At 38.3% G+C, this 13,839-nt stretch overlaps 1 protein-coding gene across 1 annotated transcript in view; it reads left to right on the top strand.

Moving 5' to 3' along the window:
- The first annotated feature begins 2,593 nt into the window (after positions 1 to 2,593).
- LOC127434010 (sodium-dependent phosphate transporter 1-B) overlaps positions 2,594 to 13,839 on the top strand; it is a 28,800-nt gene continuing 17,554 nt past the window's right edge. The window contains exons 1-5 of the mRNA XM_051686429.1: positions 2,594 to 2,880; positions 4,057 to 4,804; positions 10,974 to 11,114; positions 11,243 to 11,328; positions 11,596 to 11,692. Coding sequence (XP_051542389.1) covers positions 4,456 to 4,804; positions 10,974 to 11,114; positions 11,243 to 11,328; positions 11,596 to 11,692 — 673 coding nt within the window. The 5' untranslated portion in view covers positions 2,594 to 2,880; positions 4,057 to 4,455. The remainder of the gene's footprint in view (positions 2,881 to 4,056; positions 4,805 to 10,973; positions 11,115 to 11,242; positions 11,329 to 11,595; positions 11,693 to 13,839) is intronic.

Here is a 13,839-nt window from a genome sequence, read left to right on the forward strand (position 1 = left end):
ACGCCTACTACATTATTCGGACGTTTCTATTGGTCCTCTTTTACGTCGAGTATGTGTCTGTGATTCTAATTGGCTGTCACCGCTGTCTGTTTTCGTTGGCCGCCACCCTGGATCAACCAGCAAGTTCACACGACTTACCTTAAGTCAACCCGTGGTAAAGGTCCTCTACAACTAAAAGGTGAAAGGTAATTACCACGTGTTTGTCTTGAATTGTAAAGATTATATATTTTATTTATTTTTTACGAACCACTCATTTCTAGAACAGTACGGAAATCAAAATAAGAATAATTATGTATTAATGTACACCATTTATTAAAAGTTACAAATTATTATCACTATTTTTCTACATTTTATAATATCAGTAAAGTCATCAAAACTGTGTAATTACACAACTGGAATTATAGGAATTATGTAGTGGCCAAAAATGTGCACAAATTTTTGTTTTTTCACTGTAGCTTTTGGTGTCACTTGCTTTTTTTAAACAGTATTGTAGGAGTTTCCATGTATGCTGGGCACTTGTCAGCTTTTCCCGCACTATCCACTCCAACTCATCCATTCCAGATGAATACATTTTAGTTTTGTAAAGAAATGTGAGCACAATCTATATTTGTCTACAAAATTAATATCAAGCATGTAAGCATAAACCTTTAGTCAAGTGTCATCATAGGGCAGTGGACATATCTCTGGAAATACAAACCTGTCCTCTCTAAACCCATTCAAATATTTCCCACAGCCAATTAATATCCTAATACCTCCTGGTCCTAACTGAAATGCACAAAACTATTGGACTAGGTAGGGGAGAAATGCAAGTGCCATTCAAGTTACTTTCAGCTGTATGAAGGTAAATCTCTTGCTAAACTCGAGAGCTTGTATATCTGAATTTGAGAACTTGAAAGAAAATGTTTGTACTCGTAAGTTAAAATTTAAACACAGCCCAGATGTTAAAACTTGTAAAACAAAAATCTGTACTTGAATGTTGCAATCTGCACTCACAGACAATAATCAAAAACCTGTGTTACAGAGCATGCATGCATTCAAAATTACTACAGAATTCATTAACAAAAGATTATTGATACATGACAAAGGACACCGCTGATAAACCGTTTTCAAATTATATATATTTTTTTAATTAACCTTACAGGCAGCACCAAACTATATCAGTCCTGACGGATCTCCTTAAGCCACTAATAAACTAATAATATATTGATGACACTTTATACTTCCATTTGCAATTAACAAACATATAATTAAGGTAGGCCTAATTCTTAACAGATTAGTGGCTAGTTCATCAACATTTAAATCTATCAAATCAAACTGTCATAACTGTCTATTAAGCAGTTAAACTGTTATAATTCCTAATAGGTTATTCATGAATGTTATACAATGCTAATTCATTTTATATGACATAAACTACCACAAAGAATTCTGCGTCTGTTTTATTTTATTTTATTGTTTTTCTATGAAAATCTGCGCCAGCCCAATCTTTTTACCATGAAGCCCTCTCTACTTATATATAAGTCTACACACATAGTATTTCACCGCCATGGATGCGCGCGCTCCCTCTCCAAGCACGCAATGTGTTTGCTCGTGTGCTCACGAGAGAGCACTATCATCGATGGTGAGAAATTAAAAATGATGATTATAATACACAGATTTTTGGGAACGTGCATTGCCATGGATTTTGCATAACCTCGATAGACATGATACTTGATACATTTCTAACAGTTGATATTTCTGCTGGTCTGTTACATATTGACGCAGAGCATGCAGCTGCTTGGTAATAAAGCATCAACAAGGTATGCTATTTTAAGAGGTTTTTACAGTCTTGCAGTGCGTAATTGTTGTGTTATTGAATTTTCATGACCATTGAAGATCCAAAAAAAAAAAAAAAAAGAAATGAAAAGAAACCCACAAGCACTTCTCCACCCGACTGCCAGTGCACCTGCGTTAGAAGCAGAAGCAGAATAAGTTTGGTGCGTGTCATCCTCACGCAGTTATGCGAAGAGGCTGTTATTGGTAGAGTGACATTTCATTATTTTTTTAAAAATAGCAACAGATTTACCTTCATACAGCTGTGGCCACATGGGGGAGTTATAGCATAGCTGGCAGCAATCTTCATAGAGCTACTTTTGAATTTATCCTGTGATTTAAATTTCGATAATCCACTACAGGAATCAGATAATATTTGTGTCACAGGGATTGCAACAACGAGAAACAGAAAATACCATTCATCTGGCAATTTGAACGACTGACCATTATTCTGTGATAGACAAAGATTAACGTCAGTCTTATTTATGAACCTTCATGTCATGCCGGATATGCTGTACTAATGTCTAAATAAAATATATGTATATTAAAAAATGGGAGACATTTAAAAACGGTTTAGGAAATTAGTAGAAGTATTAGCTGACTTTTAATGTTTTACAGAGTTGTAGTAATGGTTGATACAAAAAGTCCAAGGTTAGATGGGTAAATAGTCTTTTTTTTTTTCCCTTATTGCTGACATCACCAAATACGGTCAGGGTGGGCGGGGTTTATTGTTTAGCGTCACTGTCAACCTAGACGGGTCACGCCCACGCAGTTTGACGATATACAGTCTTGCTTGGACAAGCAGGAACTCATCATCTGAATCCGGCTGAAAGCGGTTTATTTTAGATTTTTCCCCACTTACCGAAAACATCAACTTAGGAAACGCCGGACAATATCGTTTCTATCGCCTTTGAATTTACTGTACCTACCCAACGATAGTGCTCAGGGAAAAGCGAGAGTATTACCGTATCTTACCCCGTGCGCGCGGAAAGCGGCTACGGGAAGTTGACTGGGCGTGCTACGCTATCAAACATACCTAAATCGACATTTATCGACAGTTTTCTTTGAGTGGTGAGTACAAATCTATTTATATGTTTTATGGTAGCAGTGTGAAGTCGTAGCAGTTTTACTTTAATAACATTTTTATTTTCTTGAATAATTTGAGCGGTTAGAATGAGCGCGAGCTTGTGGCTATTGTCAGCTGACTCGCGCTAGTCGACTATGAAACGAATCTTTTACATTAGTAAATGATAAAACTTGACTGCTATATGGTATTTAGTGTGTAAGTGACTTGTTTTGTTAGTGTAATGAAGTTCTCGTGATTTATAGTGTAAGGTTAGCTGTTAGCGGGTGTGAATGAATGACGACACGTGTAGTGCGGAGCCGGCGCGCGCAGCAAAGATTAATAACGGCGTAATAACCTAATAAAAAAACACCTTGGTTTTTAGTCTCATTTAAGTCGCCTGTTATATTAAGTATTCATATTAACATAATAGAGCTATATCCTTTTGTAAACTGTCGATTGGATGGGTGTCCGTGAGCAATTTGTTTCCTCGAGCTATCGTTATCGAGGAAGTCCATGTCTAGCGCGAGCGGAGAGAACTGGCTGAAACAGACTGACAGTGACAGTCAACCGCATTTCATCATTTGTGTTCTGCTTTGCCAGTGAAGGTGGTATTGCAAGAATGTGCTGGAAAGGCACATGATCTGACAGCGTAATTTAAATATTAGTTACTGTTTGTTGTCACCGAGCTTAAAATATTTATCAAAGCGGTCATGGTGCCTCCCATGCCTTGTAAAATTAAAACCGTCCAAATTCACTTTGTTCTCAAAAGCTAGTTACACAGAAGACTCCGTTTTAGTGTTATATTTTATTGCTTTCAAAATGTTACTTTGAATATGCTTTATTCCCGACGATTGCAGCCTGTCGTATGGAGATCGAAACATCCATTTTATTTATGCATATTCATTTGCCATATAGGGGATGGATGATCGCGCGTGCATTCAGATCCCTGCCCTATGTTCTAGATGAGTCTTGGTGTGCGCCCCCTTTTTTTGTATAGTGAAAGTGTTTTCGAGAGACCGTCAGCACCTCTCTCTTGCAGATGAAGTATTGCTGTACAGTGTTTAAGAGTGGACTTGTGTCCAAGTTCAGGCTTCAGTTCTTTGCAGTGAAATTTGTTACATAACACGGGAACTTGCCAACTTTCTCCTCTTTTTTTTTCTTCTTCTTCTTCCCCACCCCAGGAATGAGCTGCTGTTCACCCACCGTTTCTGTTGCACAATGGATGTCCGCTCTGTCTGCCTAATTGCCCAGGCCACAACAAACCGTAACAGATCTAGTCTATTCAGAGGATAGCAATAGGCCCTCACTCCACCCTCTCCCTCAACGTTACACATCAGTTTAGAGCAGAGCAGTGCAGATTCACTCTGGTGTCTGAATTGCTTTGATTTGCTGGTTTAGCGAAGGGTGAAGGTCGGTCTGAGGCAGAAAACAGTTATAGAAACACTAGTACCTCAATTATCTGGGGGTTAAATAGAAAAAATCATCCAGTGTGCTGCTTTATTTATTTATATTAAAATTGGTAATCCTCCCTGTAAGATTGTGAATTTGTTGTCTATAACTTAAAAAGCCATCTACGCACAATGGTGTCGACAACTCTGGCCACAATAACGGTCATGAGCACACTTGAGTACGCCGCTCAAATAAATCTCTCAGATTATCTATGGCTCTTAGTGGTAGGCTTCCTCATAGCTTTTATCCTGGCATTTTCGGTGGGTGCTAATGATGTTGCTAACTCGTTTGGTACGGCAGTGGGATCGGGTGTGGTTACACTTAAACAGGCCTGTATCCTTGCTACAATCTTTGAGACTCTGGGCTCTGTGCTGCTTGGAGCCAAGGTCAGCGAGACAATCCGCAAAGGCATTATTGACGTGACCATGTACAACGGCTCGGAGCATCTGTATATGGCTGGCTCAGTCAGTGCTATGTTTGGTAAGTAGCTCTCTTCAGTTCTGATATGCTTGGGTGTTTCTTCAACTTTGAGCAATTTCATATCCCAGGGTTGATTTTTATTAAAACCAACAGATTTCAACTTTTTTCTTTCTGTTATATGAAATAGTCTTGGAAACTATTTACTAAGCCATCATCATATAAATTGTTTTAGTACTTTTGTATATATTTAACTGTTTTAGCCTTGTCTCAGACTTTCAAAATTAAACGGTTAAAATCCATTATTAAAATACAAATAATTACATGTTTAAAACTATGATAATCTTAACAAATAGTGAAATAAACGTAAACCATTTCAGTATTTATTGTCAAAATTATTTCTATCGATTTTACAAAAATGACAACTGTCCCAGAGTTGTGGTGTCATTTCCACCACTCCAAACAATTTTGACACAATAAAGTTTTTTCAAAAGTAAGTGTATTTGTTAACCAATTCAACAAATGTGTTAGTAAAGACCATGCTTGAGATGAAATATGAGAAAAGAAAAATCACGGTAAATATTAGGAGTATCTTGGTCAAAAAACTGAACAGTATGGTTCGCCACCCACGGTTCGGTAAGCATTGGGACCGTGGTTCACCTTAAGTTCATTGACGCATCTGGAGCACAAGGTTTTGCGAAGAAAATAAAGCATCAAATAGACACGCACAGTTACCATCTCCGCTAATACCCCTGAATGGATCTGTAGATGGATAAGCTCTGCCTGTGTTTCACGTGGGCCAACTTGATGACATCACTGTTCTGCAAGGATTGTTTGTAGTTGAAAATGGCAAGTGGAGAAAACGAGCCGCTGATCGAGAAGCCCCCGGCGTTATTCAGGTCTCCTGTCTGGAAACATTTTCTTTTTGCAGTCAATTACAACAGCAATGGTCAAAAAAACGTTTACAAAACAGGCACTTTTTGCAGACATCGCTTGACGCAAGTGCTGAACACTGGTAATTACGACAAAATAACCGGGGAAAGATAGCGTGCAGCACGCACAGAGCCGCAGATAAGCCGAAACTACACACACTCCCTTTCATTTTTCAGCAGGCACTCAGTGCTAATTCGGACAGGCATAAAACAATAACTAGTGATTGGGGTGTTCATTGCCAGTGATAAGTTTCCCTACTCCGCTGACAAAGATGTGTGGTTTTCGGGTGTGATTAAAACACTCTAGCCGCATCACAACATCCCTCAAATCCATTTTAATAGCAAAGTTCCTTCTATATTGATATACAACTTCCAAATGTTGAATATACAGGTGCATCTCAATCAATTAGAATGTCGTGGAAAAGTTCATTTATTTCAGTAATTCAACTCAAATTGTGAAACTTGTGTATTAAATAAATTCAATGCACACAGGCTGAAGTAGTTTATGTCTTTGGTTCTTTTAATTGTGATGATTTTGGCTCATATTTAACAAAAACCCACCAATTCACTATCTCAAAAAATTAGAATACATCATAAGACCAATAAAAAAAACATTTTTAGTGAATTGTTGGCCTTCTGGAAAGTATGTTCATTTACTGTATATGTACTCAATACTTGGTAGGGGCTCCTATTGCTTTAATTACTGCCTCAATTCGGCGTGGCATGGAGGTGATCAGTTTGTGGCACTGCTGAGGTGGTATGGAAGCCCAGGTTTCTTTGACAGTGGCCTTCAGCTTTTTTGGTCTCTTGTTTCTCATTTTCCTCTTGACAATACCCCATAGATTCTCTATGGGGTTCAGGTCTGGTGAGTTTGCTGGCCAGTCAAGCACACCAACACCATGGTCATTTAACCAACTTTTGGTGCTTTTGGCAGTGTGTGCAGGTGCCAAATCCTGCTGGAAAATGAAATCAGCATCTTTAAAAAGCTGGACTGCAGAAGGAAGCATGAAGTGCTCCAAAATTTCTTGGTAAACGGGTGCAGTGACTTTGGTTTTCAAAAAACACAATGGACCAACACCAGCAGATGACACTGCACCCAAATCATCACAGACTGTGGAAACTTAACACTGGACTTCAAGCAACTTGGGCTATGATCTTCTCCACCCTTCCTCCAGACTCTAGGACCTTGGTTTCCAAATGAAATACAAAACTTGCTCTCATCTGAAAAGAGGACTTTGGACCACTGGGCAATAGTCCAGTTCTTCTTCTCCTCAGCCCAGGTAAGACGCCTCTGACGTTGTCTGTGGTTCAGGAGTGGCATAACAAGAGGAATACGACAACTGTAGCCAAAATCCTTGACACGTCTGTGTGTGGTGGCTCTTGATGCCTTGACCCCAGCCTCAGTCCATTCCTTGTGAAGTTCACCCAAATTCTTGAATCGATTTTGCTTGACAATCCTCATAAGGCTGCGGTTCTCTCGGTTGGTTGTGCATCTTTTTCTTCCACACTTTTTCCTTCCACTCAACTTTCTGTTAACATGCTTGGATACAGCACTCTGTGAACAGCCAGCTTCTTTGGCAATGAATGTTTGTGGCTTACCCTCCTTGTGAAGGGTGTCAATGATTGTCTTCTGGACAACTGTCAGATCAGCAGTCTTCCCCATGATTGTGTAGCCTAGTGAACCAAACTGAGAGACCATTTTGAAGGCTCAGGAAACCTTTGCAGGTGTTTTGAGTTGATTAGCTGATTGGCATGTCACCATATTCTAATTTTTTGAGATAGTGAATTGGTGGGTTTTTGTTAAATGTGAGCCAAAATCATCACAATTAAAAGAACCAAAGACTTAAACTACTTCAGCCTGTGTGCATTGAATTTATTTAATACACGAGTTTCACAATTTGAGTTGAATTACTGAAATAAATGAACTTTTCCATGACATTCTAATTTATTGAGATGCACCTGTATGTGCAGTAGAGATTGAAGTGCATTTTATGTTGATGCATGTAGCGTAATAGTGCAGGTATTAAGTTAAAATGTTGATTTAGTAATAAGAGAAAAGGTTTTTTTTTTTTAGTTAAAGACCCTAATGAAAATTAACCATGGTTTTACAGTAGTAATAGTGAAGTAACCATGACTGCTGTCACCATGGTTTTCTTTGCAGAAATCATGGTTTTGATATAATTAACCATGGTTTTACAACAGTAACCATGTGGATTTTGTGGTTACTATGTTTTTACTACAAATACCATAGTTAAACTATGGTTATTGTAAAACTATTATTTTTATTAAGGGCAAACCTGTTGAGTGTTTCTTACCAAATGGAGTATTCTTACTTTGGATTTGGCAGTAATATTTTTTTTTTCTGAACAAGGAAAATACCGAACCGTACCGAAACAGTGACTCTAAAACCATGATACAAACCAAACCGTGAGGAATTTGAACCATTACACCCCTAGTAAATATCCCCTGTTAGCAGAATATTTTCCAATAAAGATTTAAAATTAAGTGTGAAAATTGTACTTAAATTTATTTAGGATACATACATTTTTAGCTATGAAATTAGCCTTGGCAAAACATAGGATTTGGCCATTTTATTAAAAAAATAAAATAATGTAATTTCTAGGGCTGGGTATTGATACTGATTTTCCGATTTGATTCTGATTCGCAAGCTTTCGATTCGCTATTGAATCATATGGGTACATTTAAGTTATAATGTCCCTTTTGCTTACGTATGAAAGAAATTCTCTCCCAGCTAATGCTGTTAATTATACAGGGGACCTTCTAACTGGGTACATTAAGAAAATAATTACAGGTGCATCTCAATAAATTAGAATGTCGTGGAAAAGTTCATTTATTTCAGTAATTCAACTCAAATTGTGAAACTCGTGTATTAAATAAATTCAATGCACACAGACTGAAGTAGTTTAAGTCTTTGGTTCTTTTAATTGTGATGATTTTGGCTCACATTTAACAAAAACCCACCAATTCACTATCTCAAAAAATTAGAATACATCATAAGACCAATAAAAAAAAAAAAAAAAAAAAAAAAAAAAAAAAAAAAAAGCGAATTGTTTGCCTTCTGGAAAGTATGTTCATTTACTGTATATGTACTCAATACTTGGTAGGGGCTCCTTTTGCTTTAATTACTGCCTCAATTCGGCGTGGCATGGAGGTGATCAGTTTGTGGCACTGCTGAGGTGGTATGGAAGCCCAGGTTTCTTTGACAGTGGTCTTCAGCTCATCTGCATTTTTTGGTCTCTTGTTTCTCATTTTCCTCTTGACAATACCCCATAGATTCTCTATGGGGTTCAGGTCTGGTGAGTTTGCTGGCCAGTCAAGCACACCAACACCATGGTCATTTAACCAACTTTTGGTGCTTTTGGCAGTGTGGGCAGGTGCCAAATCCTGCTGGAAAATGAAATCAGCATCTTTAAAAAGCTGGTCAGCAGAAGGAAGCATGAAGTGCTCCAAAATTTCTTGGTAAATGGGTGCAGTGACTTTGGTTTTCAAAAAACACAATGGACCAACACCAGCAGAAGACATTGCACCCCAAATCATCACAGACTGTGGAAACTTAACACTGGACTTCAAGCAACTTGGGCTATGAGCTTCTCCACCCTTCCTCCAGACTCTAGGACCTTGGTTTCCAAATGAAATACAAAACTTGCTCTCATCTGAAAAGAGGACTTTGGACCACTGGGCAGCAGTCCAGTTCTTCTTCTCATTAGCCCAGGTAAGACGCCTCTGACGTTGTCTGTGGTTCAGGAGTGGCTTAACAAGAGGAATACAACAACTGTAGCCAAATTCCTTGACCCCAGCATCAGTCCATTCCTTGTGAAGTTCACCCAAATTCTTGAATCAATTTTGCTTGACAATTCTCATAAGACTGTGGTTCTCTCGGTTGGTTGTGCATCTTTTTCTTCCACACTTTTTCCTTCCACTCAACTTTCTGTTAACATGCTTGAATACAGCACTCTGTGAACAGCCAGCTTCTTTGGCAATGAATGTTTGTGGCTTACCCTCCTTGTGAAGGGTGTCAATGATTGTCTTCTGGACAACTGTCAGATCAGCAGTCTTCCCCATGATTGTGTAGCCTAGTGAACCAAACTGAGAGACCATTTTGAAGGCTCAGGAAACCTTTGCAGGTGTTTTGAGTTGATTAGCTGATTGGCATGTCACCATATTCTAATTTTTTGAGATAGTGAATTGGTGGGTTTTTGTTAAATGTGAGCCAAAATCATCACAATTAAAAGAACCAAAGACTTAAACTACTTCAGTCTGTGTGCATTGAATTTATTTAATACACGAGTTTCACAATTTGAGTTGAATTACTGAAATAAATGAACTTTTCCATGACATTCTAATTTATTGAGATGCACCTGTATATTATTTTTGTATCATTTTGGTCACATTTTAGTTTTTAAAAAATAAACAAATCCATGTATTCAATCAATAAATATAATATATGGCATATATTATTTTTTGTTACATGTTTATAGTTTAATAGCATAATTTGTACTATTTACAGGTATTTACGTTGATTTGTTGAACATGTGTTAAAAATCGGTACTTTCTCTTTAAGGAAACCCGGTATTTTTGTAAAAAGCGTCTGTAAATGAGCGCGTTAACAAGAGAGACTGGAATGGCTTTATCTCATCTTTCCTATGCATGAATAGAATTAAATGTTTATTTTTTGTTGTTTTTGATAAACAACTGACAGTAAAGAACAGAAGGGGTATTAAAAAATACATTATTCAATGACAAATGGGTCGTGTAGATCTTGTCTTTGGACACATTACATGGAACAACTTTTACACACATGCTCTTGCTGCTAAATATTTCACTGCTATACTACATAATCACTGCTGAGTGAAATCTGAACATTTACTAGCCAGTTGCCAATGTACATTTTAGTTGCATAGCATGAAATTTGGTTGCATATGTGAACAGTTTCCTCTCATTGTAGAGGGTTGTGCATAGAGTAAAAGATCAATCTGGGGATTTAAGAATAGATATCAAGATCGTTCAAATGAAGATCCCGATGCACCGGAAATCAATATTTTTACCCACCCCTAGTCATTTCCATCACTCGTTTCCACAATACTGAATTTGAGATGTAAAAATGGTGAGGGTGTAAAAAGGTTTCAACTAGATTTTCTAAAAGTTAACGGTGCTAACAGTTCCAGAAGTTGAAGAATCACCCATATATGATTTTTATTTTGTCTACAATCATTGGTTTATATATATATATATAATATATATATAAAATATTTTTCTTTCTTTCATTCTTTACCCAACAGGTTCCGCTGCATGGCAGTTGATGGCCTCTTTTCTGAAGCTTCCTATTTCTGGGACCCATTGCATCGTGGGAGCTACTATTGGCTATTCACTGGTTGCGAAAGGTCAGCAGGGAGTCAGATGGTTCGAGCTTCTCAGAATTGGTGAGTCGGCTACATTTCCAAGGAGAATCCATTTGTCGTTGACTTGTTATGATCAATGCTGTTGTCAAGATTCTGCCAATTGTTTGCTTAGTTACATATATATATTTTTTTACTTTGATCCCTTATAGTTGCGTCATGGTTCCTCTCTCCTCTCCTCTCTGGCATCATGTCTGCCATTCTTTTCTACTTTGTTCGAATGTTCATCTTGCAAAAGGTAAATAATAACCATCATTTCCAACTTCGTCTTAGTAAATTACATACAGCTACAGTTCAAATTAGAATAGTGGTGGAAATATCACAACAAGGTGAATTTAAATATGGAGATAGAGCTTCTATGTTTATAGTTCAGCCAAATGTCCTTTTTTGTAATCATGATCATTATGTTAGGGTCAGGCCAAATCACTATGTTCAGTGGTCAAATGTACCCAAACATAATGTCCTGATTGGATGTTGACCAAGTCTGTATTTTGTCCCTTTGCAGAAGGATCCAGTGCCCAATGGTCTGAGGGCCCTGCCTTTCTTTTACGCTGTTACAATGGGAATCAACCTGTTCTCCATCATGTTTACAGGAGCACCGAGTGAGTATTGCTGTATTTCTACCCTTAGTTTGCATGTGTGTAACAAGTAACATGCTCCTAACCAGATGCCCAAACTGAAGCTCTGATGCCCAAGACTGAACTGCCAGACTGTTTACAGTGCTTAAGGCAAAGCAGTGTTTAACCAAGTTGGCAGTGAAGCACTCATAAGATGGACATGTGGTGCCCGTATTCATGACCTCAGTCAGTGTTTATTCCTTCTCCATCATGGGAGAAAGAAAAAAAAAGTGGAGTAAAGAGTTCTCGCCCATCAAAAAGACTCCTTATACTCAGTAAATGTTGAGAAAGCACTACATATTTGAGTGCATTCGAAGTCTGAAACTTAATTAAATGAGCGACTTTTGCTCCTTTTTGTTTTCTTTTATCTACAGGGCTCAACAATTCAAGAAGTCAACTGGCCTGGGCCATTAAATGAAGGCTACAGGCCAGCGTATGACGTGATATGCACCTCGGAGTGTGAACGTGTGCACTCCCGGGCAAGTGCTCTTTACATAGGCACAGCAAGGTGCATTATACACAACATGCACATAGCAGGACACATAGCTCCTACGTTGCACACACATTCTGCACCAGAGTGGATTAATTTGTAGATGAAGCAGGGCTTCAGAGAGAGTTTTATGAACACAGTTTATTGTGTTAATACACCCAGTCTATAGCTATATAAGTTAGTTGTGGGCAAAATAGAGCACTTTTTTTCAGAAAGCACAGATGTCTGAGTTATGAGCTCAAATTAATTTAATATTCAAAAGGAACTGATCTCAAGTTGAAAATAAGTCAAAGTTGTTTTTGTGATGAAGATTATCCTTATTAATGCATATTGGTTTTTATCAGTGTCTAATGACTTTAAAGATTTATAGTCTCAAAATTAAAGGACTGTCCTCAAGAGTCCAATTAATCATTCTAGTGTGCCACTTCAGGACTGAATCAATTCACTTCAGCCAAATTCATCAGCTGACACCCAGGACACCTTGTGAGTCATGCTTAAACATCACACCTGGATGAGGACATGTATCTCCTCAGAATCTCACTTACCAATTTAGGTCAACATAATTGGCCATAACAGTGCCAGCTTAACACAGGATTATCCTGATCTTTGGCCACATTTAGAGACATTGTCATGTCATCAGATGTTAGATTAGCTTTGAAGACAGTAGAGCACCAGACACAGGCCCTTCATTCCCCAGACACCCCCTCCCCCTCCCAATCCTGTTTGAGGCAGTTCACTCAGGTTAAATTAATCCAGAACCACTTCTATTCTGGCAGGACAGGACAATACCAGCAGCCGCTGGTGGTGGGGTGGGTGGGTTGGAGAGGCACATGGCATGTCATCAATTGTTGATCCACCTCCTTTGTGTTCTAAAGGGAGTCACACAGCACACATGCCTCATAAAAATTCAGTCAGTATGTGACTAGGTGGAGTTTCCTTGAAGCGGTGTGTTTGTACTCGTACTTAGAACTCCTTGTTCTTCTGGTTTTATTTTAACCGTTTGTGAAAGGAGGGCTGTGTGATATAACACATTCTAACTAGCAGAAGTGTGAATGTACAAGAGGTTAAAGCTAGTTTGGCATGTGATATGTAGGTTATGCAACCCAAAGTAAAGGATCTGTTTCTAACTAATTAATTACAAACCCCTCCCCAAACATGGTTCCTCTCTTCACTCTGTTAATCATGTGAACTCTGCCATAACCCACCCACCCCACCCCTCAAATTCAGCACATGGGCCTTATAGTCATTCAGCAACCGCAATGCCTGGAAACTTCTCACCATGCAAAGCACAGATGACACATAAGCTCTGTTTCTCTCTCTCTCTTTTTATTTTTTTATGCCAGCGGCTGCATTTAAAACCTGACTAAGAACAAGCATTTGTTTTGTTAATCTCTACTCTGTATTGCCCACTTTAATTTTTTTATTAACCCTTGTGTGACCTTTTGGCCGTGTTAATGCCAACAGCATAAATTTAGCCTATAACACACGTGTACACAAAAAAGTTACACTCAGGACCTTAAGGACAAAAATGTCCCCATTGAAACCCATTAAAACTGCAATATTTGATCCCAGTGGCATTAAAGCATAAAATCATGAATTCTATGATATTATGCTTTCATTCCAGAGCCCTAGCTTCAAAATG

This window comes from Myxocyprinus asiaticus, chromosome 43, assembly GCF_019703515.2.
Source record: "Myxocyprinus asiaticus isolate MX2 ecotype Aquarium Trade chromosome 43, UBuf_Myxa_2, whole genome shotgun sequence".
In the NCBI taxonomy this organism is placed as follows: Eukaryota; Metazoa; Chordata; class Actinopteri; order Cypriniformes; family Catostomidae; genus Myxocyprinus; species Myxocyprinus asiaticus.